The 26954-nt window shown below is 31.6% G+C and overlaps 1 protein-coding gene across 10 annotated transcripts in view; it reads left to right on the top strand.

Moving 5' to 3' along the window:
- The window catches only part of LOC126773790 (putative polypeptide N-acetylgalactosaminyltransferase 9), a 186807-nt gene extending 160891 nt beyond the window's left edge, over positions 1–25916 (top strand). For 7 of the 10 annotated variants that reach the window (XM_050494957.1, XM_050494960.1, XM_050494959.1 and 4 more), the window contains 11 exons: positions 15719–15758; positions 16692–17335; positions 18169–18213; positions 18916–19108; positions 19224–19393; positions 20026–20190; positions 20390–20853; positions 20924–21106; positions 21316–21423; positions 23075–23203; positions 23765–25916. In XM_050494957.1, coding sequence (XP_050350914.1) covers positions 17101–17335; positions 18169–18213; positions 18916–19108; positions 19224–19393; positions 20026–20190; positions 20390–20853; positions 20924–21106; positions 21316–21423; positions 23075–23203; positions 23765–23926 — 1854 coding nt within the window. In that variant the 5' untranslated portion in view covers positions 15719–15758; positions 16692–17100 and the 3' untranslated portion in view covers positions 23927–25916. The other 3 variants (XM_050494961.1, XM_050494962.1, XM_050494963.1) reach the window with 3 other exon arrangements.
- The last annotated feature ends 1038 nt before the right edge of the window (positions 25917–26954 follow it).

The following is a 26954-nucleotide window of genomic DNA, read 5'->3' as shown; positions in this document are numbered from 1 at the left end:
ATTTAGCAGTAGAAAGCAGACTAGAGTTATAAAGTCAGTATGCCAATTAATTATATATATATATGTTTATAGTATTAAGGACGATTTTTGAATTAATTTTGCTTTTGAATATTTATTCAACGACTCGTTTGTTCGAACAGATAAGCGATGTTTGCTATGTTTTTTATATGTAGACATATAAAACAATAATAAATCATATTTTTTTCATTCAGTCTTATCATTGAATATAACAAAATTATTGCTCACCGAGAAAACTTTATTCGGTGCGACAATTTTATACCGTCACTCTTTAGGAAAATATATATTATATGTCTTAACATCAGAAGGGTCTTTAAAATGACCTTATTAGCTGTTATCCTCCATGGTGGGCGTGATAATGGCGGAATATCTGAAATAAAGATACGTTTTATTTGTTCTGTATACTGTTATTTAATTTCAAAGTACAATTACACAAAATATAATACGGTTAGGTAGATTAATTTAGATTGAGAGCCAATAGGTTAGAAAGTGTCTGCCTCGTGTGACGGTGACTCGTCAATGATCATCATGAGCGACACACTATTCGGGATTATCCGCTTTTAAAATAATTATTCTATCACAAATAACTAACTGTCATAAACAATTTGTTATAACAAAAATCACAATAATTATCAGACCATTAAAAATGAGCAAACTATGATTACTATTTAATCTCCTACTGAAATTATCAACGCGCCGTCAGATATAAAGTTCAAATACTCGTTTTCCTATGACATCATTTTCGAATCTTCATAGAAATATTATTAAATTCAGTCCGACTTCTATGTCAAATTTCTTCAAGATCTGTTCAGCAATTTAAGCGGACCAATAAACACATACTTTCTAAATTTAATATTAGAGATATTATGCTAGCAGTTCTGTCAACGGTTTACAATCCGCTAGGAGCGGCACTTTCATTCTTATTACATTAACTTAATTCATCTCATAAAATATGACATATAATGTAATGTAATATATAATAGACTATGTCTGATCTCTCTCCGGTCGTGTCAGGTTGCCGTCTCATCGGATTATGATAGTGAGGGGATAGAGAGTGCAGTGTGCGCATATACTTGAACTATAGTCTAGAATCTTCTACACCGGATTCTTACATATATATTTATTATATATATAATATAAATATATAAGCATATCATGAAATGTAATTCATATAATATCCGAATATATAAAATATTAAATAATATATTGAAAATTAACCAAAGAGGAGATATTTCAGATCAATGTGGTCAGTACGACAAAACGCTAATTTCATATGTAAGGACCTAATATTTATTATATTACAGAAAACGTAACAATATATTTAAGGTCGGCAACGCACCTGCTAGCCCTCAGGTGTTGCAGGTGTCCATGAGTAGTAGTAGTCACTTTCAAGTTAGCCTCTTGCTCGTTAGCCCCTCTTATATTAAAAAAAATGTAGACTGAAGCCACATCGGACTAAAAATGAGAATTATCAATTATAGATTTATCCTTACGACGTATGTAATTTTTTTTAAATTCTACTCGTAGCGGAGTATTATGTCTGAGGAAATTTGAAATGAATCATTGTTAAAGAAATTCGTTATAATTTTAATTACAACCACTATACTTAATATTGTGTCTTTTGATTAAAAATATATAAAGAAATGTACTCTTTGGTTGATTTGTGAGTTCTATTTATTATATTTCAATTGAAGCCGAGATGGCCTAGTGGTAAGAACGCGTGAATCTTAACCGATGATCGTGGGTTCAAACCCGGGCAACACCACTGAATTTTCATGTGCTTAATTTGTGTTTATAATTCATCTCGTGCTTAACGGTGAAGGAAAACATCGTGAGGAAACCAGCATGTGTCTAATTTCATTGAAATTCTGCCACATGTGTATTCTACCAACCCGAATTGGAGCAGCGTGGTGGAATAAGCTCCAAACCTTCTCCTCAAAAGGGAGAGGAGGCCTTAGCCCAGCAGTGGGATATTAACAGGCTGTTACTGTTACTGTTACTATATTTCAATTTAAAACATGAGTATAATTCATAGCCGTTTTAATTATAACTATTAATTGTATCAACGAAACCATGAAAATGAGATTGTTTTTTTTTTAAATATTTTAATTAATTCAATCACAAATCACAGCCATGTTTTAATTTGCACAAATCAGTTTTATGTCACGGAGCAGGATATTGGATGCGTTTTATGCCGAACTATAAATTTGTTCCCTCGAGAACACAAAGTGCATCTATAAAACGATCCACGACTAAATGCAGTTCCGGACCAAAGTTGATAAAATTTATCAAATCAAATATATAAAAGCTTACGAGGTCATATTTATTCGTATTCACAGAAAAACTAGGATTTTATTTTTTAATATTTGCTTTATAGTTTTTTTTTATTACTGTAATATACATATGCGTGTGTTTGTGTATTCTTTGTACAACTTTGATTGAATTTAATATTAGAGGTATTCGTATACTTTTGTTATCGGCATTACGTATTAAAATGCTAAGATCTTTTTTTGCTAATTAATAGTTAATTTCAGCACTAACTTGTGCTAAAATTAGAATGGTGTTAAGATAAAACCGTTATCATATACTTGCAAAGTCGATACTAGTCTTGACATAAAGAAGTCAACAGTTTATTCCTCGAAACATGATCAGCTGTTGATTTTATAGAAAAAAAAAAAATGTTGAACAACTGTATTTATAAACACGTTGACTATCGCAACGGTCCGCATTGAACCGTTGTTCGAGGCGGTCATCGAGTTGTACTGGTTTTTATAAACAATATACAGTATTACTGGACTGATACTCTAAATATCTATCTATGTATTTGTCACCATAACATTGTGAGGACATTTAGTTTGTAATAAATAAAAATATCTGTAAACTGTCGGAAATTTGTGAACGGTGCATATTGTTTTATATGACGGTCCAATTTGAGTTAAATTATAAATCCTTTTTTTCACGCAGTTGAAACCTTCTGGAAGGCATACCACCCTAGGTAGGCCCCTGGCAGAGATATGGATTATGTGGAATTCTTACCCACTAAAACCACTGCGATGGCCGTATTTGGCACAGATCGAAGAGCCAGTGGGATCGTGTCTCGGATTGACAACCCTGGGTTGGGTTTGAATGAGTTTGAATGAGGAGTATCACAGGATCAGGATTGATTGCGCATGCTACCGCGACGCCTTGACATGAGTTGGCCTATTTTCGTCGCCTACATACCTTGACGGGGTTCCCAGGTTACAGATCTCTAGCCCAGCGGCGCTTACGACGGAGGGAAAAAGTTCACATAGAACTAATAAAAACGCTAGCCAAACTTAATATAAAATATTATAAATTCGAAAATTTTCCCTACCAATACACAGATATTATTAATTAATAATATATATTTGTTATTAACATTATCATTATTTATAGTATTCAAATAATTATTTATTAAATGAGGATGGATTGATGGATGGAAACAATTACTATAAAACGGTTAGAAAGGTTATTATTGGCTTTGAACCTTGAAAAGAGTATAGATAACATTTATTGCATACGACAGGATGTGTTAATTGCATGGTAATAACGATTAATTTTATTTAAATTGTGAAATTACACAAATTAAGCACATTAAATTTCATCGGTACTTGTCAGGCTTTGAACCCGCAATTATCGGTTAAGACTTTATTGTTCTAACCACTAGACGATCTCGGCTCGCTTTTATACTAATAAATCTTTCCTGCTCGGCAGTGAAGGAAACCATCGCGAGGAAACCTGCATGCAATAAGACACATTATGTGCTAGTCGCATAAAGCCAGGGTTATACAAGGCGACGTGTTGTGTTCATTCATATCAGTAGTTACGACTCATATAAACTAGTCGCATCTCGCGCTGTCTGACCACACCATTAATATTATAAATGCGAAAGTGTGTTTGGATGATCGTTACTCATTCACATATCACAGCTGGACGGATCGTAATAAATTTTTTTATAGATGTCGGTAATGTTATGTACGAATAGGACACAAAATTATTTCTTAGATTTAATTTATAAAATAATCAGTTACAGCATCGCATCAGTTCTTATAAAAAAATCTATATTAAATGACTATCTCTCTGTTGTTTTGATTTTTTTTTTTTAGAAAACAAACCTCATTTTTGTCTATTTGATTCTAGTTAATGACTGGCATGCGTTTAAATGATAGTTTTTTTTAAATTACCTGATACCCTTTTTGCGGTACCAATTTTTCATCGGAGGTACTACAAAAACAAATTTCGTCCAATGACGGTAGATCTGAAAATTGTATGCTTACGTTTGATATAGAAAATAACCTTTGATAGAATTGGTTACCACCTACTTATCAATTATTCTACTCTATTCTATTCACAAACAATAACACTCCGTATTACTGTGATAAGTTTTAAGGTGTGAGTGAAAATGTAAATAATAATGTCCTCCAGACCGATTTCGGCCACGGTTGCCAACCTCAAGGTAGATTAGCCAACTACGCAGGATATATTATAGTGCACAAGTGTGTGCGCAGACAGGTACACTCTCTATTCCCTAACTCTCATAATCGGACGGGAAATAGTTCAGGCGCAGGACCAACGGCTTTACGTGCTTTCTGAGGCACGGGAGTGTACACACTTGCACAATTTCCAGGCTCCGGGCATGTACTGAGAATTTTGTGACAGAAAAACCCAATAACTTTTTACTGGCCCGACCTGGGAATTGAACCTAGGACCTCCGGGTCTGCGGCCTTACATCAAGCGACTTTGTTTCACCAATCACAGATTAAAAGTGAGTGAGAGACGCTAGAATAATCTTTACATAAGTATTATACGTAATACAAACAAACATACGAAAAAGAAATCCCAATACGTCCGTCAAATTGATGCTTATGGAGTGTCAGTAAATTCGTGCATGAATACACCAAATATTGCCCTCCAGGGAGGAAGCCTCGTAACTCTGTACATCCGATATTGTTTGTACACTGAAAATGTATTTCGAACAAACTATTTTCCAACACGGCTTCGTGAATTTCAATAAAACATGCTTTATGTGATTACTCTTTTGGTTTACATATGGTAGCCTCATACTAAGTTTGGTACAAATCCAACGATACGTTAAAAAATTGTGTATTTCAGTAAAATACAAAATAGTTCCTTAAAGTATCGCGCTGAAAATAGAAATATTAATTGGTTATAACCTGTTGAGTAAATATAAGAAATGGCAGTGATACTAGTCGTAAATATTCGCAGCCCATTAATTTGGAGTCAGTGTGGTGTATAAAATACATAGAAAGGATTTAGTAGATTTTTACGGCCGACCGCCTGTCTGACAGCATCCCTTCTTAGGAATTTTATTTCAACTGAATTTGCCTTTAAATAAAATAGAAGCATTATAATAGACTATTTATAGTCAGAATAATAACACTTACTAGCCTACTTGAATAAAGAATTAATCAGTCATAGAAAAAAGTAGACCGACAAGAGATTTTAAACGTTATAGAAACTATTAAAATATAATCAGAACGTTTATAATGAGTTTAATAGCATCGAAGCGATTCAATGCGTATTCGTGATTTGATGAAGACGTAACCTTCGCTATTAAATATCTTAGCACCCGTGCAACACGATCTTTAGTCGTGACAAACCATCGGAACAAACCAAGTAATCAATTAATATTACTGAGATCATAGCAAAGCTTAATGTAATCCATGATATAGAAAGTAAAGGTTCTATAGACATAACAGTAACGTGAGTTGGAGAAAACTATGATATTTATATATACATACATATGTTATTTATTTTGCTCCTTCCTTTACATGTATTTTGCAATACGTCCTCTGCTCAAAGGTTACCTGGTAGGGATAGCTGCTCCAGCGATAAGAACATCCGTTGCACGAAATGCAACTTTGTATATTTAGACTAATTGTTATGTACCTATGTAACATATATATTTTGTGAATAGAAAAAAGTATAAATATACAAGAACATGAAATTCATACTAGTCACGTCAAAAGTCTAAAATTAAAGTGACATTCAATAATCATACACGAGTTTTTTCCTCCAAAATTTAATTCCAGTCTCCGAATGAGTTTAATGAAAAATTTTACTCAAACGACATCACAGCGACAAGACTAAGGCGAATTTGTATCTATATAAGTTTTATGTATATAAGAAAAAAAAAGAAAAAAGTAGTTTATTTCTGTTAGTAATTTTCGTTAGTAAAAAATCGTTTCGTGATTTATTATTTAAGAAAATTAAAAAATAAATATTATATCAATTTATTTGTAAATTAAAAAAAAAAAATATGTTTCACTCTTTAGCGACTAAGTCGTTACCATACGGTTTATCTTCTTCTTTCGAATGTCAAATTACTGATGACGGAAAGGGAGAAATCGCTTTTTAAGTATTCACTATACAAATTTTATTACAAAATCATGTTTCATTAATATATAAATTTATTTTCACATTTTAACTTAATACAGTTAAAATGTGAAAATAAAAATTAATGAATAATAATGAATTTATTATAAACGCAAAATTGTATTATTTCGAACGTGCCGTTAATAATAATTACCTTAAATATGTATTCGATTCACGTTTTTGTTGTATCAATTAAGCTTAATTTCCTGACACTTAGATTTTTTTCGACACGTGTCAAGGTGAACGTGTCAAAAAACTACTACAATTCTCAATAACGTGTGTTGTTAATCCATCCTTTGTCGAAGATGATCTCATACTTTTTATTGGCGCTTTACCTTAAAGCTTACATCATATAATTTATTTACCAATAACATTTATATCACGAACTATATTACGAATAATATATGTATATCTAGATTAATCAAGTCAGAATAATCAATAAAAAATTATCGAGTTTTTATTTCGGCGAATTCTCAGAAGCAACCCGGAATCAAAAAGTTGGCAAGTTATACTCCCGTGCCTAGAAGAGCTCGAATAGATTTTAGTCCTGCGTCTGATCTCTTTCCGATCGTATTAGATTCGTGTCCCGTTGGACTATAAAAAGTCCCTTCTTTCTTCATAGAGAGTGTACTTGTATTTTTACTAACACATGCTTAAACAATAATATATGCTTAGGCAGTTGTCTAGTCTTTCGAGAATGGCCACTGTGCTCAAATTTTTTTTATTGAAATTATTAATAAATTATTCGCATGTACTTATAATTTTATATGTGTATAAAACTTAAACAGGGCCGTACTTGTGCGTTAATTAAATAGAGTGATCCAGCGCGGGCAGTAATTGGTGTAGAAGTTATAAACATTTTTTCGCTAATTAGTCTATCTGATCACGCAATATTTGAAAACCACTACAGACTTTAGTTAAATATGAACAATGCTTTTTTTTGACAAAATATTTAAAATTAATATGAAGGCTTTATAGCGAAATGCAGCCAAACCACATGATACATAAATAGTAAACCTAAAAATACACAATGACCTAAGTAACAAGCCACGGCGTTCGTTGCAAAATATCACTAATGTTTTATGCAGGAACGTGTATTTATATCCATGTCATAGATTTGTATGTGAGGTAAATTCCTATCTATAAAACTGGTCGCTTGTCTACATATAGAACTGAGAAGGCAAGTTTTCAATGAATATAATTCACAATGGCGAGAATTCGTGTGAAATTATTTTTATTTCAATTTGATTTAGAGTGGAACGAAAGAATTGACACATTGTGCTAATTGAATATATTGTTGGATATAAATTTTGGGTGCTAATAGTTTTTTATACAAAGAAATAGCTTAAACACGTACACAGTATTAACGAGATCGTAAGTAAAAAAATATCATTTTGGAAGTTAAATTTTATTGTGTAATTATCAAGGCGGATGAAGTATTATGATTAACAATTATGCCTTGAAAACGATACTCTGCTTACAATGACGATATTAATTACTGTCGTTGTAAGGGCTGCGTCTATAAGAAGATAATGTAATTTATTTATTAAAGTTTTTAAGGGGAATATTTAATCAGATATATCTATATTTTAAAGTTATATAAAGGGAAATGAAAAAATGTTTCTTTGTAACAATTCCATCATTTAAAAATTGTAAAAGCCGTCAGTTAACGATTAATAAATAGCTTTAGATTCGTCTTTATAATTGTATAAATAAATAGTAAATGTATCGCCCTGAATTCCTCCAAAATCAGAGGAATTTATAGTTTGTATTTCCGAACAGTCAGCTTCATGTTGGTTATATGGTTGATTATATATTGATATACATGTATCACTTTTTTAATGATTATAAAATACGATGTTCCAAATCATATAACTAATGTAGCATAATTTATCTACAACCACATCGGATGTAATGTGGGTATCAACCCCTTTCATTTAGTGTCGGCTCAATTAAGCACTGCGAATGAGCAGCGATACGCCGAAGCAAAGTTGTGGTCTCATTAAACGATTCAATCCAGTCAATGATGGCGTTTTAAGCACGCTGTATAAATACCACAGTTTTATATGATTGCGATTGTATTTTTTTAATGCATTCCCATTAAGTTAATAACGAAATTAAACTGTGTTGCATTTGTATTAATATGTATAGAATTGATGTAGTATGTATAGATAATGACGTACCTTGGAAATGAAACGAGTGTCTCCATACCTTTTCAAATACATATAAACAATATATATTGAAATAAAAAACAAAGTTGATGTGAGTTTTTTTTGCCTGTTTTTATCGAGTCAATATTTTTCCGAAACGGTAGTAGATTTTTAACAATCAATAATTAAGTAAAATGCTCGTATAATGAAAAAATTACATCATATGTACTTATTTTCTATTACATAAATTATGTAATATTTTGTTATGTCTAAAGTAGGCCCTACCTTCAGGAGTTTCGCATAACTTCAAAGTAGTAGTAATAACATAATGTGTGCAGATCACGAGTGCTAAATCAATATTTACTTAATTTGCGTAATATTTTATAAATGAAATAAATCAACTATTTATTAAATAATTTATCTTAGACAGAAGCTACCACTCAATCGAAAACTCAATTGAGGACTAAGATATTCATCCGAAATCCTCAGCCGGTTTTTCAAGTGTAAGTACTTATATGAAAACTTTATACCACGCCTGCCATATAGCACTTTTGTGCAGCAAACAAAGCCGAACCATTTTTTTTTTATTATTCGTGGACTCGATATTAAGTTGGCAAATGAAAAGAGCTGGAAGCCAAGTAATTTAAGTCGCGTCAAAGCCAGTTCTCTGCAGGACATTTATTAGCTACGTAATATTTTTAGTTTATGGCCTTATAACCATCGAGATTCTTGTAAAAATCTGCCGCAGGCATCGCCTTTCGAGTTTATTTTTCATTTCGAAAATATTATTTTATGATTACATATCGTACAATAATTGCAATATCGGTATAACAAGTACTTTTCTTTTTTCTTTCGAAGACAGGTCAGTGACAGACAAATAGGCCACCGGCTGGTAATTGGCTATTGCTGCCCTTAGGCATTGACTCCATGAGAAATACATTTATAGTTTGTGTATTTCTTACATCTCTTTAGATTTTTATGTCCTTTTACTTAGGCTTACTCCATGTTCATCATATTAGTCTATCCACTAGACCTAGTCACTAGATAGTTAGGTCGCAGACCCAGAGATCCTAGGTTCAATCCCAGGTGGGACCAATAAAAAGTTATTGGGATTTTCTGTCGAAAATTCGCAGTGGCAGCCCTGAGCCTGGAATTTGAAAATGTGTACATTCCCGTGCCTCGAAAAGCACGTAAAGCCGTTGATTCTGCACTTGAACTCTTTCCGGTCGTTCCGGATTGCCGTCCTATCAGATTATGAGTTAGAAAATAGAGAGTGCACCTGTTTTAGTACACACACTTGTGCCTTATAATATGTCCTGTGCAGTTGGCTAATCTCTCTTAAGATTCCGGATAATTTTTATAAGACATTATTATTGTTAGTGTTTTATATTTCTCTTCAATATTCAACTCTCATATCGATTCCTGATAATCTTCAATTTAATATAGACTGTGAAATTTGCGATCATTGATTTCTAAGTCATCCATACTTTTTTATGAATGATATAATACATCACACGTTTAACGAATTAGTTGAAATTTGTATCTTAATTCAAACGTTCAATTATTATTATTGAAACTAACTTTCTAAAGCTAACAGTATTATATTGACCTCATACGAGTATTATGTATTATAATCGAATTAATGTTCGTATTTCAATTGCAAATTAATCAGTCGTTAATTGATCATGGCGTGCGTTCACGCCATTCAATACGCGACTGAGATTATTGACTTATTAGCTATCATTCAATCAATCCTATAATTATCTAATGAAAGAGGCTTTAATATAATTGATGAAACCGCTTACTGGTTAAATACAATAAAAAAATATATCGCATGTTCTTATAATTATTTAAAAATGGATGACGGTATACATTTTTGAGATGAATTCAATTCGGCATCGTTTGATACGAATTTTGGCTCGTATAGGTACAAATGTATAGGTATTGTACTGGTGGTAGGGCTTTGTGCAAGATTGTTTGGGTAGGTACCACCCACTCATCAGATATTCTACCGCAAAACAGCAGTACTTGGTATTGTTTATTCTGGTTTGAAGGGTGAGTGAGCCAGTGTAATTACAGGCACAAGGGACATAAAATCTTAGTTCCCAAGGTTGGTGGCGCATTGGTGATGTAAGCGATGGTTGACGTTTCTTACAATGCCAATGTCTAAGGGCATTGGTGACCACTTACCATCAGGTGGTCCATATGCTCGTTCGCCTTCCTATTCTATAAAAAAAAAGGTATGACATATATATTTTTATCTAATCCTGCTTGTTATACATATTACTAGAGGGCATTGCCGCTATGATATTAATTGGTAAGTATATATGTATATACAGGCAGAACAAAGTATGCTCAGTTGGGTTAATATAATAACTTATTACATTTGTTTTAGATCATTGCATTGTATTACTATCAGAGAACTATTAGGCTTATGTGCGCTTCAATATGTTTTAAATGTATTTGCATTATTTTTATACATGAAGAAATTTCTGGTGAAATATGCAAATTGTACAATTCAATTTAATTCAACTTTTATATAGTGTAAACTACTCGCTTGGCATTCTCTTAATATATTTTCAAATGATAGGTAGCATAGAAGTTTATAAAAAGTTTTGCAAAAAAGTCATTGCATTTGTATCATGCAAGGACGGGTTTAATACCTCACAAATGTCATTAGCAGAATTCTCGCGGGGGAGGGAGCGAGGCGGTCAGCGACCTTTCGTTTTACCTTGCAGTTCGCATTCTAGGTTGTGTGTGCGATATATTATCTGTGCTGTGCGGCTTAGGTTACATGAACTTTATTGCAATATATCTCTATGTGAAGGGAATTTTTAAAGGTGAAATGAGCAATTGTTTCTACGTGCAGGTGGTGTGTGTATCGCTTTATTATTTATTATATTACATTTCTGTTAACTATATAAAAGTTTAAATAGAATTGGTTTTTTTTTTTTATGTGGAGTACGTATGTACGTAGACACCTGCAGCTTAGACAAATTCTATTTGTGATTGTTTTGTAATTAACTAAATGAAAGTTACATATAAAAAAAACCATCGACTATAATTTTAATAAAACTGTGTCGCAATAAATTGTATACAGTTGACAATAAAATAATTAATCGGATTAATAGTCAGGGAATCGATAGCTCTTAGGTATGAAACTAATGGAATTACACGATTCCGACCCCGCACGCCCAATTACCGGGGATTCTGCGGGTGTGCTGTTACAGATGACCAACATTAAACCAGGTACAATCGACCAATGAGGATTGAGCCGCTCTGATATATCGATAAGAATGTTGAATTATTCGATCATATCATTTCGCATGAGGTAAAATTGATTATAACTCGTTTTTTGTTTTTTTTTTTTTTTTATTTTGAACTAGTAACGAGTCTACATAAAACGTTTGTATTGTAGGAAACATTTTTTTCTATTAAACATAAAAAAAAATGTTCTTGTTTTTTTTTTGTACCAAGACCTTTACGTACTGTTACACCGCTACTTTGCATGGGATAACGCCAAGTGAGTAATTAAGATTGCAATATCAGCATGAGCATACTTCAGCCTGAGGGGCAGAAGTAGGCCTCGGCAGGAGTCTGTCTCTTCTTATCATGCTCGCGACGACTGCCTAAAGATCAATCAATAATTCTATATCTTGTTTTAATTCTATTTCCTTATTCAATAAATATAAGTGAGTGTTTAATTACTATTTTTATTATTTTAAAACCCGGTTCAAGAGGGACGTTATTAAATTTGAAGCAGAACATCTCACGAAAGTTTCAACATATTTGGATGAATTGTTTAACAACAATTGTTTGCATGTTTATAAAAATATTATTTTTTATCAATTAAGTGAAGCCAAATTGTTTATCCCGTTTGCTATTTGTAAATTCAATGACCTGAGGAGTTGGATCGAATTTGCAGCTTAACAATTAAATAGCGTTAAGCATTTGTGGATTAAAATGGTAACACAAGCTTTGATGCTATTTGGAATTAAGTCGTCTAATTCACAGCGATAAAAGTACATGTGGATACATGTACTTTTATGTACATCGATTTCGCATTTTATTCAAACAAATGAAAAGTTATGTTACAGCCAGTTAATTTTCAATGGCAAAACCACTTTATGGTAAGAAAGCCTTGGGATTTCATCCGATATATACAAGCACGTCCTTTCAATGGTTTTCTTCCCGCCGAGCTCGACGTTAATTATAAGATTCAAGTGTTGTTTGCCTGGAATTGAATCCGCAATCCGTTTTCTAACCCCTGGACCATCTCGGCTCATTTATTGAAATGTCATGTCAATACAATACTTACATTCGCTAGTCTATTCACACATTTTACAGTTTTATTTTTATGATACTAATTTTTGTTTCATCGCACAAAATACAAGGATTTATATACATATATATTTATAATTATTGTAGAATATCGAGTTAGAATATAAGCGAAATTTTAAATTAAGCTAAACAAAAGTCTACTAATCAAGACATACATGTAAGATATTAAATAACTTTTGAAAGGCACTTGTGAAAAGATATTTTATAACTTTTAGCACGTATTGTTCTAAATTTGTTTGAAATTTTACTGTTTTGAGAATTTAATACTGTATCTAGAATATACATATCCTTTCTATTGTTTAAAGAGACCTAATTTTATATAATGTTTTAAAATAATACATACAAGTATATGTTTGTTTTCTATGTCAGTAATTATTATATATATATATATATATATATATATATATAAGTAGGTAGCATAACCTTTTAACAATTACCCTACCGCGAAAAACTAATGCTTCGTATTGCCGTGTTCTTGTGTAAGAGATGATGAGCGAGAGTGATTGCGGAATCAAGACGAGTAACAACTTAAGTTCCAGCACTTTCGAGAATGACGACAAACGGAATTTTATATTTCTCATTCATAATACTCACAAGAAAGAGATGGCCAAATATTATTTTAATCACAATTTTAATAAAACTTCTGATTTCTTTTTTTTTTAATATAGGAAGGCGGACAGGTAAATAAGCGACATGATGCTAAGTGGTCACCACCGCCCATTGACATTGGTGATGCAAGAAATATTCTACATCCTTACATCCTAACATCGCTAATGCGCCACCAGCCTTGGGAACTAAGATGTTGTTTCTTGTGAAATGTTCTACATATTTCCAAAAGATTACTGTTCCCATCACCAAGGAGTTGGAGCATCTAATTCTTATGAATCAGATGAAGCCATAGCGATTAGGTACTTTTGCTAAGTAAATTATTGTTTGTAATATGGCTAGGATCTCAGTCTAAGTCTCCAATCTAGAAAGTTGTAATGAAATGCAAACAGTTCGTAATGTGTTCGCTAGGATTTCATAAATAGTAATACATTTCCACTTACTGCAGTTTCGAAGCAGTAATGGAAGTGTACTTCACAACAATAATATCAAGAGACCGAAGTTTATTCCAACTTCATTGTGCATTAACTTCTGCTGTGTATAAATTTTAAATGAATTCACCGAGGAGTAATTTGGTATTTTTCTTGTTTTTGTATTAAATGAAACCTTAGTTCTTCTAAAGATCTTTATTAAATATTATCATTAAATTAAAAAATACCGATTTCACAAAACAGTTAAGTTATAATATACACATATAAACATGATTAAAGATGCGTATTATTATGTGAACAGATAAATCAGTTATCACTTTTAAGTTTATATCTGTAGACATCCGGTGAATGTTTTACAATTGGGCAAGTCCTCTGATTTGTTCATTTTCCTGAGCTAATCTATCATTCCGTTCCACTGCAAAATTGCTGTTAATAACGTGAGGGTCGCTTGTTTCGGAATTTCTCATTCATCATCATCAGCCTGTCTTCGTAAACTACTGGACGTAAGCCTTTGCTATAGCATGCCACTGACTGATCTTTAGCTCTTATTTTTCAACCGCGAGCAGTCATTTTGAGACCAAGCAAGTTATAATTTCTTTGAACTTTTTTTTGTGCAAACTTTCTGATGATATCTTTTACATCCCGTGCTGGTAATATCACAAGCGTAATGTACACTTAAAATAATAAATTCCTATTTGAAAAACTAATGTTGCTCATCTAATTACTCTTTAAATAGTTAAATGAAAAAAATATATACAAAATACATTTGTTTTTAAAAAACAAATGTCGTAGATTATTAAACAAACAATTATTAAATTATGTTTGCCTGATTGAAATGTTACACAAACAATGGAGACCAAATGGTACAATTTATATATTTATGTATTTAATATTTAATGTCTAAGTTTTGTCTTATATTATCCTAGCTATAAGTTCCGAAGGAACAAATAAAGTATAAAAAAGAATATTATCCCCATTATCAATCGGATCTATTCGCTCGCAATGTGTAAAACGTCACCGTTTTTTTAAATATCTCGTAATTTTTTTTAAACTACTAGTTCGAATTGCAAAGTGTAAAAGGCAATTTTTATCTACACGAAACTTTTAAAATTATTATTTTAATTATTTTGACAAAATTGATTACTATTCGATAATTAAATAAAACTAAACTAAAGCTGAACTATTATTATTTTGCCCCATTTAAAAAAAATGGTTTATAAATGATTCTGATTCTTAATGTATCTAAACTTAATTATTTACGGCGTTACATATAAACGTTGCTTATCGGGTGATTAGTTAAACAGTACCTTGGTTTTTTTTCTAATTTCAAATCAATAATGACAAAAAGGGATAAATCAGTGTTTAAACAATCAGTCGCTAAGCAACGTCTGTAAGTAACAACATCATTGATTAATTATATCTTAATTATCTGTAATAATATTTTTATTTTACATTTCTGGTTAAAAATATTCAAAGTAATAAACGTCAGACACTCGGCATCTGCTAAAATTATCTGAATTTTGAAGCATTCATAAACATGGTAAATGTGTTTGCTTATTTCTTCAATTAAGAAGGGCATGAACGTTTCACTCTCGACGTTAAGATCACTCCGTCCTTCGATTTAATGTTATTTACGTTTTAATCGATATCGTTTAGATTCCATCAAATTTATAGCTACGATATCGTATTGGGATAAATTATCAGCCGATAGGCTCAATACGCGAGATACTCACGATTTTATTCTCTTTGTTCCAGATTCTTAATTCACGTCTTCTTCACTTGTGTTGGCAGTCTTGTAAGTTATCTTATTATATGTTTGAATTGAATGTTTTGAACAATATACTACGTCTTGGAGTCGGTTTTACAATATGCTAATTTTTTATTCTTAAGATATTTAATAAATAACGAATAAAGCTATTTGCCTGTTTATATGTCTATTGCTATTTGGTTGTTTAATTTGTTTGTTGTTTTTTACATAAGAAATGATTATCCGTTTCTTTTAACACAATGATTACCACGGTAATGGTTTAATTGTTTGATATAATTTTCACTGAAACGTTGCACATTTAAATAAAACGCTACGTACTGTTTAAATTTTATGATAACATAAGGAGTAAGTTTAATTCGATGTTGGTAATCAAGAAATCAACTTCTATGAAATATATTGTGATGACTTCATGAAATAATTTCATATATATAAATTTAATTAACCCAAACGAAATATTTGAGTTCGTTTTAACAATTTCCTACGACGCGAGTAGCATGATGAAGGCTTATTCTATATTTGACATGCGTGACGTGATTTCAAGAAAAATAAATATTAAATCGAAATCGAATAAAAAAAAAATCTATTTATAGAATCATAATGCAAATGAAAATTCAGCTGAATTGAGAACTCTCATGTTTAAAATTGTTTAAGAATAATATCCAATTTCAATATAATTTACATGATATTAAAGGTGTCGTCGTGTATTTTTATGTTACGCGTTCTTCACCATATTACTGTATTGATTGAGAACCTAATGACTAATGAAAGAAAGCCTATATAATATAATATTCGTACTAAATAAAGTGACATTTAAATTACATAATTCATAAGCTTAATAATGTTAATAAAGATATGTATTTTTTATTAAATGGAATATGTAAGGCTTTTTTAGTTTTATTATTTTTTTTTTACTATTTTTATAATTACAAGGAAATTTAAGTATTTTTTCCTTTTTTACAGAATTAATACAACAACATGATGAACGAAGAATTAAAACATAAAAAGTTTCAGAAATGAGTCAAAAAACTAGAAAGAAACTCATTCGTCAGGGCCACCTGAAGATAGATTTATAGCCTTAAGGCCGCTTATTATGCTTTAGCATGTAGAAATATTAAATTGATATTACATATCTCCGTATCAAAGGACATATCTTGAATTATATCACCGACAAGCCAATGTCAAACATATTTCATCAATTGATGCTAGTCACCTATTTGTGATTATAGATAGTGTTAACATTTTTGCTCAAATTTTATGTAAACTATTTTCTATAATAAACTTAGATGGTATCCTTATTAAAAACTAAAGAAGCTTTTAGAAATAATAATAGGAAAATATATTGATAATATAAACGCTAGAGATACGTAAGATGAAATACTACACCATGTTTTTTTTAAGAAGAAGGACTTTGATATTGAAAGCTGTGCTGATTCTGACGGCCTTATGGTTTATGGTAGCGTTACTAACCACAAACGGAGCCACAAGGAACGCTATCGGTGCACCGCCGATCGAATACGATGATGCAGAGGCGAAACCGTTGAAAATGGCTAAGCCTACATCAACGAAAAAGAAAAGCGAATCGTACGGCAACAATTTATCCGACGGTAAGCATTTTTACGTTATTAATTTAACTGCACGAGCTTTGGTGTAGGTTATAATTGGTAAAAAATTTTAAATAACGCATCCCACATACATCGTTTGTTAATATTCAACTAAATGCTATTTGTTAACGTCTCACTAATTGTTTTTTTTTTTTTTTTTAATAAAGAGCATGACGTGTCATCTATAATCACTTGTTTACTTTAACATTTTATGTGATAATAATGTATGACTAAAATTAATATGGTCATTTTTGTTTAAATTATTTAATTACTATAAAATTCACCTCCTGTGCTATCTCGCTAAGCTTTATCGTCTATCACGATTTTATGACCGCTCTAAATCACGAGTCCATTAGAGTTCTATCGCTAGCATTGTCCCAAGTTCCTTAGAAACTCAACTCGCCGCGATTGTCTCTCCGCTTGCCCACGCAATAGAAATGATAATGAGGGAAGACGTTACAGAGTCGAATGAATGTAAAATGAAACTATCCCAAGAGCTTTGTACTATTTCACTGCCTCTCGGAATTTCGTATTCTTATTTGCACTAATTCGGTTTCCTTTACCAAGAACGATCACTTAAACATTATTACTGCTTTTAAATTAAGTTTCTCTTTGAATTTAGAATTAGAATTCGTTTTGTTATTTTATCAGATTTCCCTAATTTATACAATGTATATATATGCTGGAAGCGTCATATCGACCTCTTTGAATAGAATACTTGACGACAATTATTGTAATACAGTTATATTAAAAGAGGTGTTGTGGCAGATGTCCAGCATATGCGTTGTTTTGGTCCATGTAGATAATGCATGATAATATTCCTTTATCAACTACAGCACCTACGCGAGTCGACTGGATGGGTCGGATCGCAGGCAAAGAAGGTAATACTAATTGCTTTATGCTTTCTTTGTACATATTATGCTATTTATATTTGTGATTGTAAATTATTATTTGTACATACATTTTTTGTTTCAAATATAATAGTTCAAATATAATTGTATTCATTGTTTTTTTTTTAAATAAATTAGTATGCTTTTTCATTCTAGATTAATTTTTAATTCCAATAATAGTTATTAATTTTATTAAGTTCATCTAATGTAATATGAATATCAATCCATATTTAAAAATACAAGCGATGTAAGCAACACTCGTAATTTACCATTAAAATCCTAACATATTTAATGGCAAAAATTCCCACCACTTAAAGGGATGTTATTAATCGTTAACATTGCTTAATGATATATTTTACACGTATCGGATGTTCGATGCCTACGTTGCATGTCCGATTGAGATCTAAATAGTATTGCGCTTTCTCGTTAATATACATTCCCATGTATGTATATTTGAAAGATGCATGATTACTATTATTCGTATCATTATATTATTTCTGATGGATATTTTTAATGCTAGTAATACTGTCGATTATCTTCGGCTTACAAAAATAAACATAAACAATGTAAAAAGTAAAACGGAAAATCTAAATTAAAAAAATAATTTTTAGTCTTAATAATCTAGTAGAATCTATCAACTTCGTCGAACGTAAACAAGAAAAAAAAAACTTATTAATCGATTCTATCCTGCAGGGCTCGGCGTAATTGCCGCCCCCGGTTCGGACAACGCACCGGGCGAACTCGGCAAACCGGTCGTTTTGCCAACGAATATGAGCGACGATGCGAAGCTGGCGGTATCGGAGGGTTGGAAAAAGAACGCTTTCAATCAGTACGTGAGCGACCTGATATCGATTAGGCGGAAGTTACCCGACCCGAGAGATGAATGGTAAAATACTGATTTCCAATACGGAGTTGACACCGATTGTTTACCTTTCTATGAATAATTATTATTGTATATTTCTCGTTAAATTTGCTTTAAATGTAAATATATTCTTCAATAGGTGCAAGCAACCTGGACGCTATTTAGAAGATCTTCCACAAACGTCAGTAGTTATTTGCTTCCACAATGAAGCTTGGTCAGTGTTACTTCGTACTGTTCATTCAGTCATTGACAGATCACCAGCTCATTTGATAAAGGAAATTGTTCTCGTCGATGATTTTTCGGATATGCGTAAGTATGAACTTTGTATAGAGTAAATATTCTAAATTTTTCACTGAATAGACTATGGAGATATTTTATTTGTATAAATTTGAATGTATTAAATATTAAGCTACGTTCCAAGATAAGTTCATAAGTATGGAGTTAGGCTTTAAAAATGTTAATGTAGGTTTTTTTAATTAATGACAACCGTATAAAATATATATACACGATTAATATTATACGACAAAACGTCAAAACATATTCTATAAATATTAAATTTTCTGTTAAAATATAGAATCATATATTGAATGTTGCATTTCGTAGCATCGTTATATTTGTTTAGTCAAATAGAATGACATGTTTCATTAAAATACGTTTCATTATACTAGTCCAATCAAGCTAGGAGAGTGGCCGTTATTGTTTCAAAATGCTTAATTATTAGAATAAGTAATTATGAAATACTACAAGATATCACAATAAACTTGCCGTTATAGCCCGTATAGAGATAGAAGCTACTTCTATATAACAATTCGTAATTTATTACTTTTTCTAAATAGATGTTTTGTCCATCGTAAGCAGTTGAGAACACATTGTTTACTTCAGTTATTTTACTTCTATTTTTGACACTTATCTTCTGTACAAATAAAGACTTTTCATTTCAGCACACTTGATGCAACAGCTAGACGATTACATGTCATCACTTCCCAAAGTAAGGATAGTTCGTGCAACTCGACGCGAAGGCCTTATTAGAGCTAGACTTCTGGGAGCTCGATATGTCACCGCGCCTGTTCTAACGTACCTCGACAGCCACTGCGAGTGCACGGAGGGTGAGTGGAATTTTAATGATATCGACATTTTATATGGGAATCTTAAGCTTGAATAAGATTTAAGGATGTAGTATACTTGTAATATTACGTTGTTTTTATTTACTTATTAAAATTTGAAATAAATCCTCTTGGATGTTTGTTAAACTTCTAGTAAAGTTAGATTCAAAGATTAGAATTTAAAAAGCCAATTTATTTGCAGGATGGTTGGAGCCATTATTAGATAGAATCGCTCGTAATAAAACGACAGTCGTATGTCCGGTTATTGATGTTATTGACGATAATACTCTCGAGTACCACTACAGGGACTCATCATCAGTCAATGTCGGTGGTTTCGATTGGAATCTTCAGTTCAATTGGCACCCGGTACCGGCTAAAGAGAGATCGAGGCACAAACACACCGCAGAACCTGTCTATTCTCCAACCATGGCCGGTGGTCTTTTTGCTATAGACAAAGAATTCTTCGAAAGACTCGGTACCTATGATAGCGGCTTCGATATATGGGGCGGTGAAAACTTGGAGCTATCATTCAAAACTTGGATGTGCGGTGGCACTCTTGAAATAGTGCCGTGTTCTCATGTCGGTCATATATTCAGAAAGAGATCACCCTACAAATGGAGGACTGGGGTTAATGTACTTAAGAAAAATTCCGTGAGATTAGCGGAGGTATGTGTCTAGATTTAGTAAATAATATTAAAAAAAAATTGCAAAGCTATATAACATCTCATTATTCCAGGTATGGTTAGACGATTATGCGAAGTATTACTATCAACGTGTCGGCAACGATAAAGGAGATTTCGGTGATATTACTAGCCGAAAATCATTGAGGCAAAAGTTAGGATGTAAATCATTTGAATGGTATTTGAAGAATATTTACCCAGAACTATTCATCCCTGGAGAGTCGGTTGCCCATGGCGAGGTTTGTATAAATCAGCAGACGCACAACTTCTATAGTTTTATCCATATTCCATCTTTTATATTAATAAATAAACAAACTTATTACCATGAACATATGAAGATATGTATACTTCTACTAGTACTAATGCAGTAAGCATTGTAATAGTAGAGCGCTAATTTTTTTTTCAATATTTACATTTAGTGTGCCCTTCAAAATTGTTAATTGTACAGATTCGAAATGTCGCCTTCGAAAAAACATGTCTGGATTCCCCGACGCGCAAGTCGGATCACCATAAGCCTGTCGGACTATACCCGTGTCATCGGCAGGGAGGAAATCAGGTCTTTTGTCGTTTAAAATTGCACCAGTTGCGGCAGTACCACGTTGAAAAGTCATTCGAACAATTTTATTTCGTCCGTTTGTCTCCCTTTTGCACTCTGATTTCCTAGCATGTTTAAGCACGTTTCTCTAGCACGGTCTGGCACTGAATGAAATTTCCTTAGTTTTTGTTATGTCGATTGTTAGATTCGTAATGAAGCAAACGGCCAACCTCATTGTATCGCCGGTGAATCAGTGGAGGAGTCTGTAGAAGAAGTAGAAACTATTATGTTACACTCGTGCCACGGCGGTGGTGGCAGCCAGGTATCGGATTGAAATGCGATTGGCGTGTTTTGTTTTTGGGTTAACTAAATGGCACAAATTAAAACTTATTCTTATATAATGAATAAGTGACTCATTGTTGTTTTGATAATCATTCTCATCTTCATCGCAACATTATTACTTGTAGAAATAGCAAATACAATAATTTCAAATTGAAATGCTTCAAGTAATAGTGTTACCAGCACGCTTGCTTTGGCACGCCTTTTAAAAACTGTGGATGACATTAGATCGCGAATCCATCGTCGGATATGTGCGTCGACTCCGCCGCTGGACCTGAAGATATGAAAAAACCTGTCAATCTATGGCCTTGCCACGGCGAATACGGCAACCAGGTTTGTCAATGAATGCCTTCACTGGTTCACTGTTTTCTGTGCTTATGCTTTAATTTCTTAATGGTTCTTGGCACACATCATCATTAGTAGCATATAGAATATAATTTAAAAATAACTCCTGTAATTCTGTATAGCTATAAAGTCACCACTACTAATCAACAAAGCTATTGCGTGCTGGCTGAGCCATCCGTTATTTATTCCACACGCATACGTTTTGAATATCCTTTTATTTGTATTCTATACTAATACGAACGTTACGATAACTTTTAACGTAATAATAGCTTTTGTCATATATTCAGTTAATTCTAACAATTTAGGTTTTTAATCTTCATGCCATGTTCGGTCACGCACAAAATCGTATTGACTAAGGGAACATTCATTCGGTACTATATTTTATAAATCATCGTATGATACATTTTTAATGATCTTTTCGAATTTGGTACTGCCGTTACGTTTATTTTATTAGTATATAAGCTTCGTTATTTACATCATAATAACACGTTAGATAGTAATACTATTATTATAATATGTATACACATGTATGTGATCGACAACATCAATATTCCTATACATTTCTCGTGAAACTTCTCATCTATCTTCCTATTATACAAAATTTTAAAGCAACTAAATAAATTTATATAAAACGCAATTCCTGTAACTTTACAAATTCCATAAATATTTAAACTAGTGCATGATATATAAACGCACGTCATAGATTCTCGCTATTAACGATATTTAAATATGTACTATGCTTATAATAAAAATAAACTTCAATATACTATATATAAATTAAAAAAAGAACGGCTTAAATATATAATGGAAAATATTTCGAGTTACATTGAGTTAACATATGTTACCTTTATATTTATACATAGCGTGTATATTTATATGGTGTGGTTTTGGGGTAGATAAATTAATATATTATTTCAATTATAGTTTATTAACCAACTAAGAGCATTCGATAGGATTTATGTTAAAATACTTGTAAAAATATTTTCAGTACTGGATGTATTCAAAGAATGGTGAGATACGTCGTGACGAAACTTGCCTCGACTATTCAGGTCACGATGTTGTGTTGTACCCTTGTCATGGAGCTAAGGGTAATCAATTATGGCTGTATGACCCTAATGTAAGTAATATATAATGTTTGCATCCATATGCACACTATGTATTTTTGATTACATACTGTTTTTTTTTATATTATAGGTAAGTGGACGAGCAAATGAGCCACCTGATGGTAAGTGGACATCAACGCCCATAGACATTGGCAATGTACGAAATGTTAACGCTTACATTGCCAATGCGCCACAAACCTTGAAAACTAGGATTTTATGTCCCTTGTACCTGTAATTACACTGGTTCACTGACCCTTCAAAACAGAAAACAACAATACCAAGTACTTCTGTTTTGCGGTAGAAAATCTACCAAGTGAGTGGTACCTACAGAGACGAGCTTGCACAAAGCCTAACCTACCACCAGTAAAAATATAAATAATAATATAATACGAATTGAAATATTACTTGTATTTATATTATGAATTTTAATTCTCATGTAGGAAAATTTTCCTTATAAATTTTTCTAACTAATAATAATAATAAATATTTTCTACTGCTTTCTAAGAGTCATACTCGCATATTTATTCCTTTAAAGTAAAATGACAATACAAATGTTTTTATACGTGACATTACAGACAAAGTTACTTAAACACGGTTCGAGTGAAAAATGCATGGCAATATCACGAAACAAGGATAAAATAGTAATGGAAACATGCAATGAATCAGAAACGAGGCAGATGTGGAACATGGAGAACTTCAACGCGGACAGACTCAGTCCGGAGCTCACGGCCGAGTAGCCGGAGGCCTACGATGAAGTGCTCTTCATATAAAACAGCTAAAAACTTTCAAACGGACAAGATTCGTAAAGTGACTAAAGTGTGTATATCACTTGTTGTTTGACGCATTTAGTACTTTAAAGTATATAAAGTTAAGTGGTGTGCTCGAACTTTTAGAACGTTTTATAGTTTAATGTGATGTCCGGAATCACACAGCTAATTAGTCATTCAATTTGAAGTTTAACTCGGCCTAAGGAAATCGGAATTTATTTAAAAATCTCTAGTTTGAAATAGTTTTAAACAGCGTATCGAACGGAGATTTTAAAATTAAATTTTTACGAACCTCCGTCGATAATTTCTTAGTTTTTTTTTTTGTTAATTAAGAAGTTCTCGTCTCAATTTCTCATCTATTATTCTAAATTTTAATAAAAACATTTCATAATTTTTAGTTCATGTATTTTTTTTTTATTTTAATGAAAAATAAACAAGATAGTATTGTATGTCAAGTATTAAATATAGTATATAGACTTAAAACTTATACTGTACATATCTTGCTACATATTATTATAATATAATAGAATTACATTTTTGAATAATAATAATAATACTTACTCGCGTTATTGATGGTTTGGTTTCGAAATGTGCTCTTGTGATTTCTTCAAATCTTTATTAGATTTAAATGGTGTCCTAGAAGATTGATCTAGTTAAAATATTTATGAAATAAATGTAGGTAGGTATTGTTATAATATTTTATATTTTAGTTACTATTCGTAGTAAGTGAATATTTTTGTAAAATATCAAATTTTAAGCGAATTTATCATAAGCTATTTGAACTGATTATATTGTTTGCTCTTATTTTAATTGAGAAATTTTATTTTTTCTATGACGAAATTATATCCGATATGAATAAACATTCAGATTATTATTATATCTATGTCATATCATATCTATATAATTGAAACAAAAGTGGTCCTAAGGGTGATACTTGTAGAACTCTTAAAATAAATGTTGTTTTTTTTTACAATAGTCATTTTTCATTCATTTTAATATAGTTTTCTTGTTAGTTTAAATTACAGACTTGTATTATGTTGTCAATTTACTTAGATTCAATATATATATATATGTTTATTTAAGTATTTGCAGATGTATTTATAATCCATCAAAATGTTTTATATAATTAGCAGATTTTTTGATGAACTTAAGTTTAAATTACACGACATTCCCATTTGTGATTTTTATAAGATTTTTACGCGTAGAAAAATACTGCCAGTTAACTGTAAACATAGTGTAGATAGTGTTACAAAAAAAAAAAAAAACGTAGAATATTTTTCTCAAATTTGATGTAAGTCGACGTAATTTCAATGATTCATATCAATCTAAAAATGTTGAATTTAAAATAAAACGTGCCAGTATCATTATAGACGTACTATAATTAAAGATTTTAACATTTTTTTTTTTTAGTTTATGTAATGTTTTAATTTTCGTTAATGACTTAAATGTCTGACAATTACTTATTTTAGTTCATTTAAATTTCTCCTCGTCTTCCTAACATATCGTTAATAAGAGTCGTTAGAGATTATTTTATTTACTTATTTATTTTGTTTAAACTCAGAAACTTTCTGAACCCTATATTTATTTAGAAATTTACCAAATCCATATCGTATTAGTATCCTTGATCAACAATTTTTAGTAATAAATTCAATAAAATTTTGTAAATATATTTCTGTAACTAGAATTAACACAATTTGATAGATGATTACAAAATATTTCCGATTATCCTAAAATTGACTAAATCTACGCCCTTGTCCTAAAATAGATGCGATTTTAAGACACGTAGATGATAATTCTTGTTGGGTTAAGATGTTATAAATGTGCCTTATATCTTTACGTAATATTGTATTTGAATGTTGAAATTTCTGTATATAATGCAATGTCTCTTGTATAATATTATGGCGTAACTTTAGATGATATAGTAGTATTTGTAAAATAAAGCATTATGTTGGATTTATAATTTGGTGTTTTATTGTTGTTTTTTTATCTGATCCGAATATTCACGTGAAAAAAATACTGAATTACTCAATTCATTGGAACTTTAATGAACATCGTTTATCTTTTATGATGTCATATAACACGTATGAGGTAAACGACGCATTAAGCCTTTTATTGATGTAATCACAGTTATTAATATAAATATAAATCTGAATATAGAATCTGGTAAACATTTTAACAATAAAAAGTCATTAACTCAATGACTCATTTTTATATAAAAAAAAGAATCTAATTTGAAAGTCTTTAAACTCGAAATTTGGAAATCTAATGAAGCCATTTTGATTTAAATTGAGAGAACTGTAAACTTTTTTATTTTTAAAAAATGATGAACAGATGATGGCTGGAATACTGCCATATGATATATATATATTAGCTACAAATGGCCGTTATTAATTATATAACGTACATTTAAAATGACATCTGTGCTCTAGTTTGGTGATTATAAATATACTTAACTTATTTCTGTAAAAAAAAAACAACTTTTAGTAAGGATACTAGTTCCTCCCGCATAGGCGGGCCGGCCGTCAGAGCGCCACGGTAGCATGCGAAAGCGATCCCGTAGAGCTCCTCGTCAAAACGGAAAGGTTACCGCTGGTTTTTTAGTGGGTATTCCGATTTTCGCTTGGATACCGGCGAGCCCCACATACCCCCCACTGTTCCCGTGGGGGAAACGCGTAACGCGTTTTTCCAGCATAAAAAACGGATACTAGTTCCTAAGCCCCTAATAACTGTCAGCTTAGAAGGTGAGGATAATTACAAGCACAAAGGACATGAAATGTCTAAGATAGATATCATTATTAGGACATCAACAGTGTCGTGGCTTAATTTCTCACAGCGCCAATGGCGATCAATACGTACGTACTTATAGTTCTATATTATTAATAAAGCTGTTATATTTAATTGGTCACAGAGTAAATAATTTCCTGTCAGTTATTTTCTGTTCAATTAAACATTCAGTGTCGGCTGTTATATTCAATTTACATTTAATAAATCGTGTGAA

This window comes from Nymphalis io, chromosome 15 (genome assembly GCF_905147045.1).
Source record: "Nymphalis io chromosome 15, ilAglIoxx1.1, whole genome shotgun sequence".
Lineage (NCBI taxonomy): Eukaryota > Metazoa > Arthropoda > Insecta > Lepidoptera > Nymphalidae > Nymphalis > Nymphalis io.
This window is presented reverse-complemented; position numbering and strand designations above follow the sequence as displayed.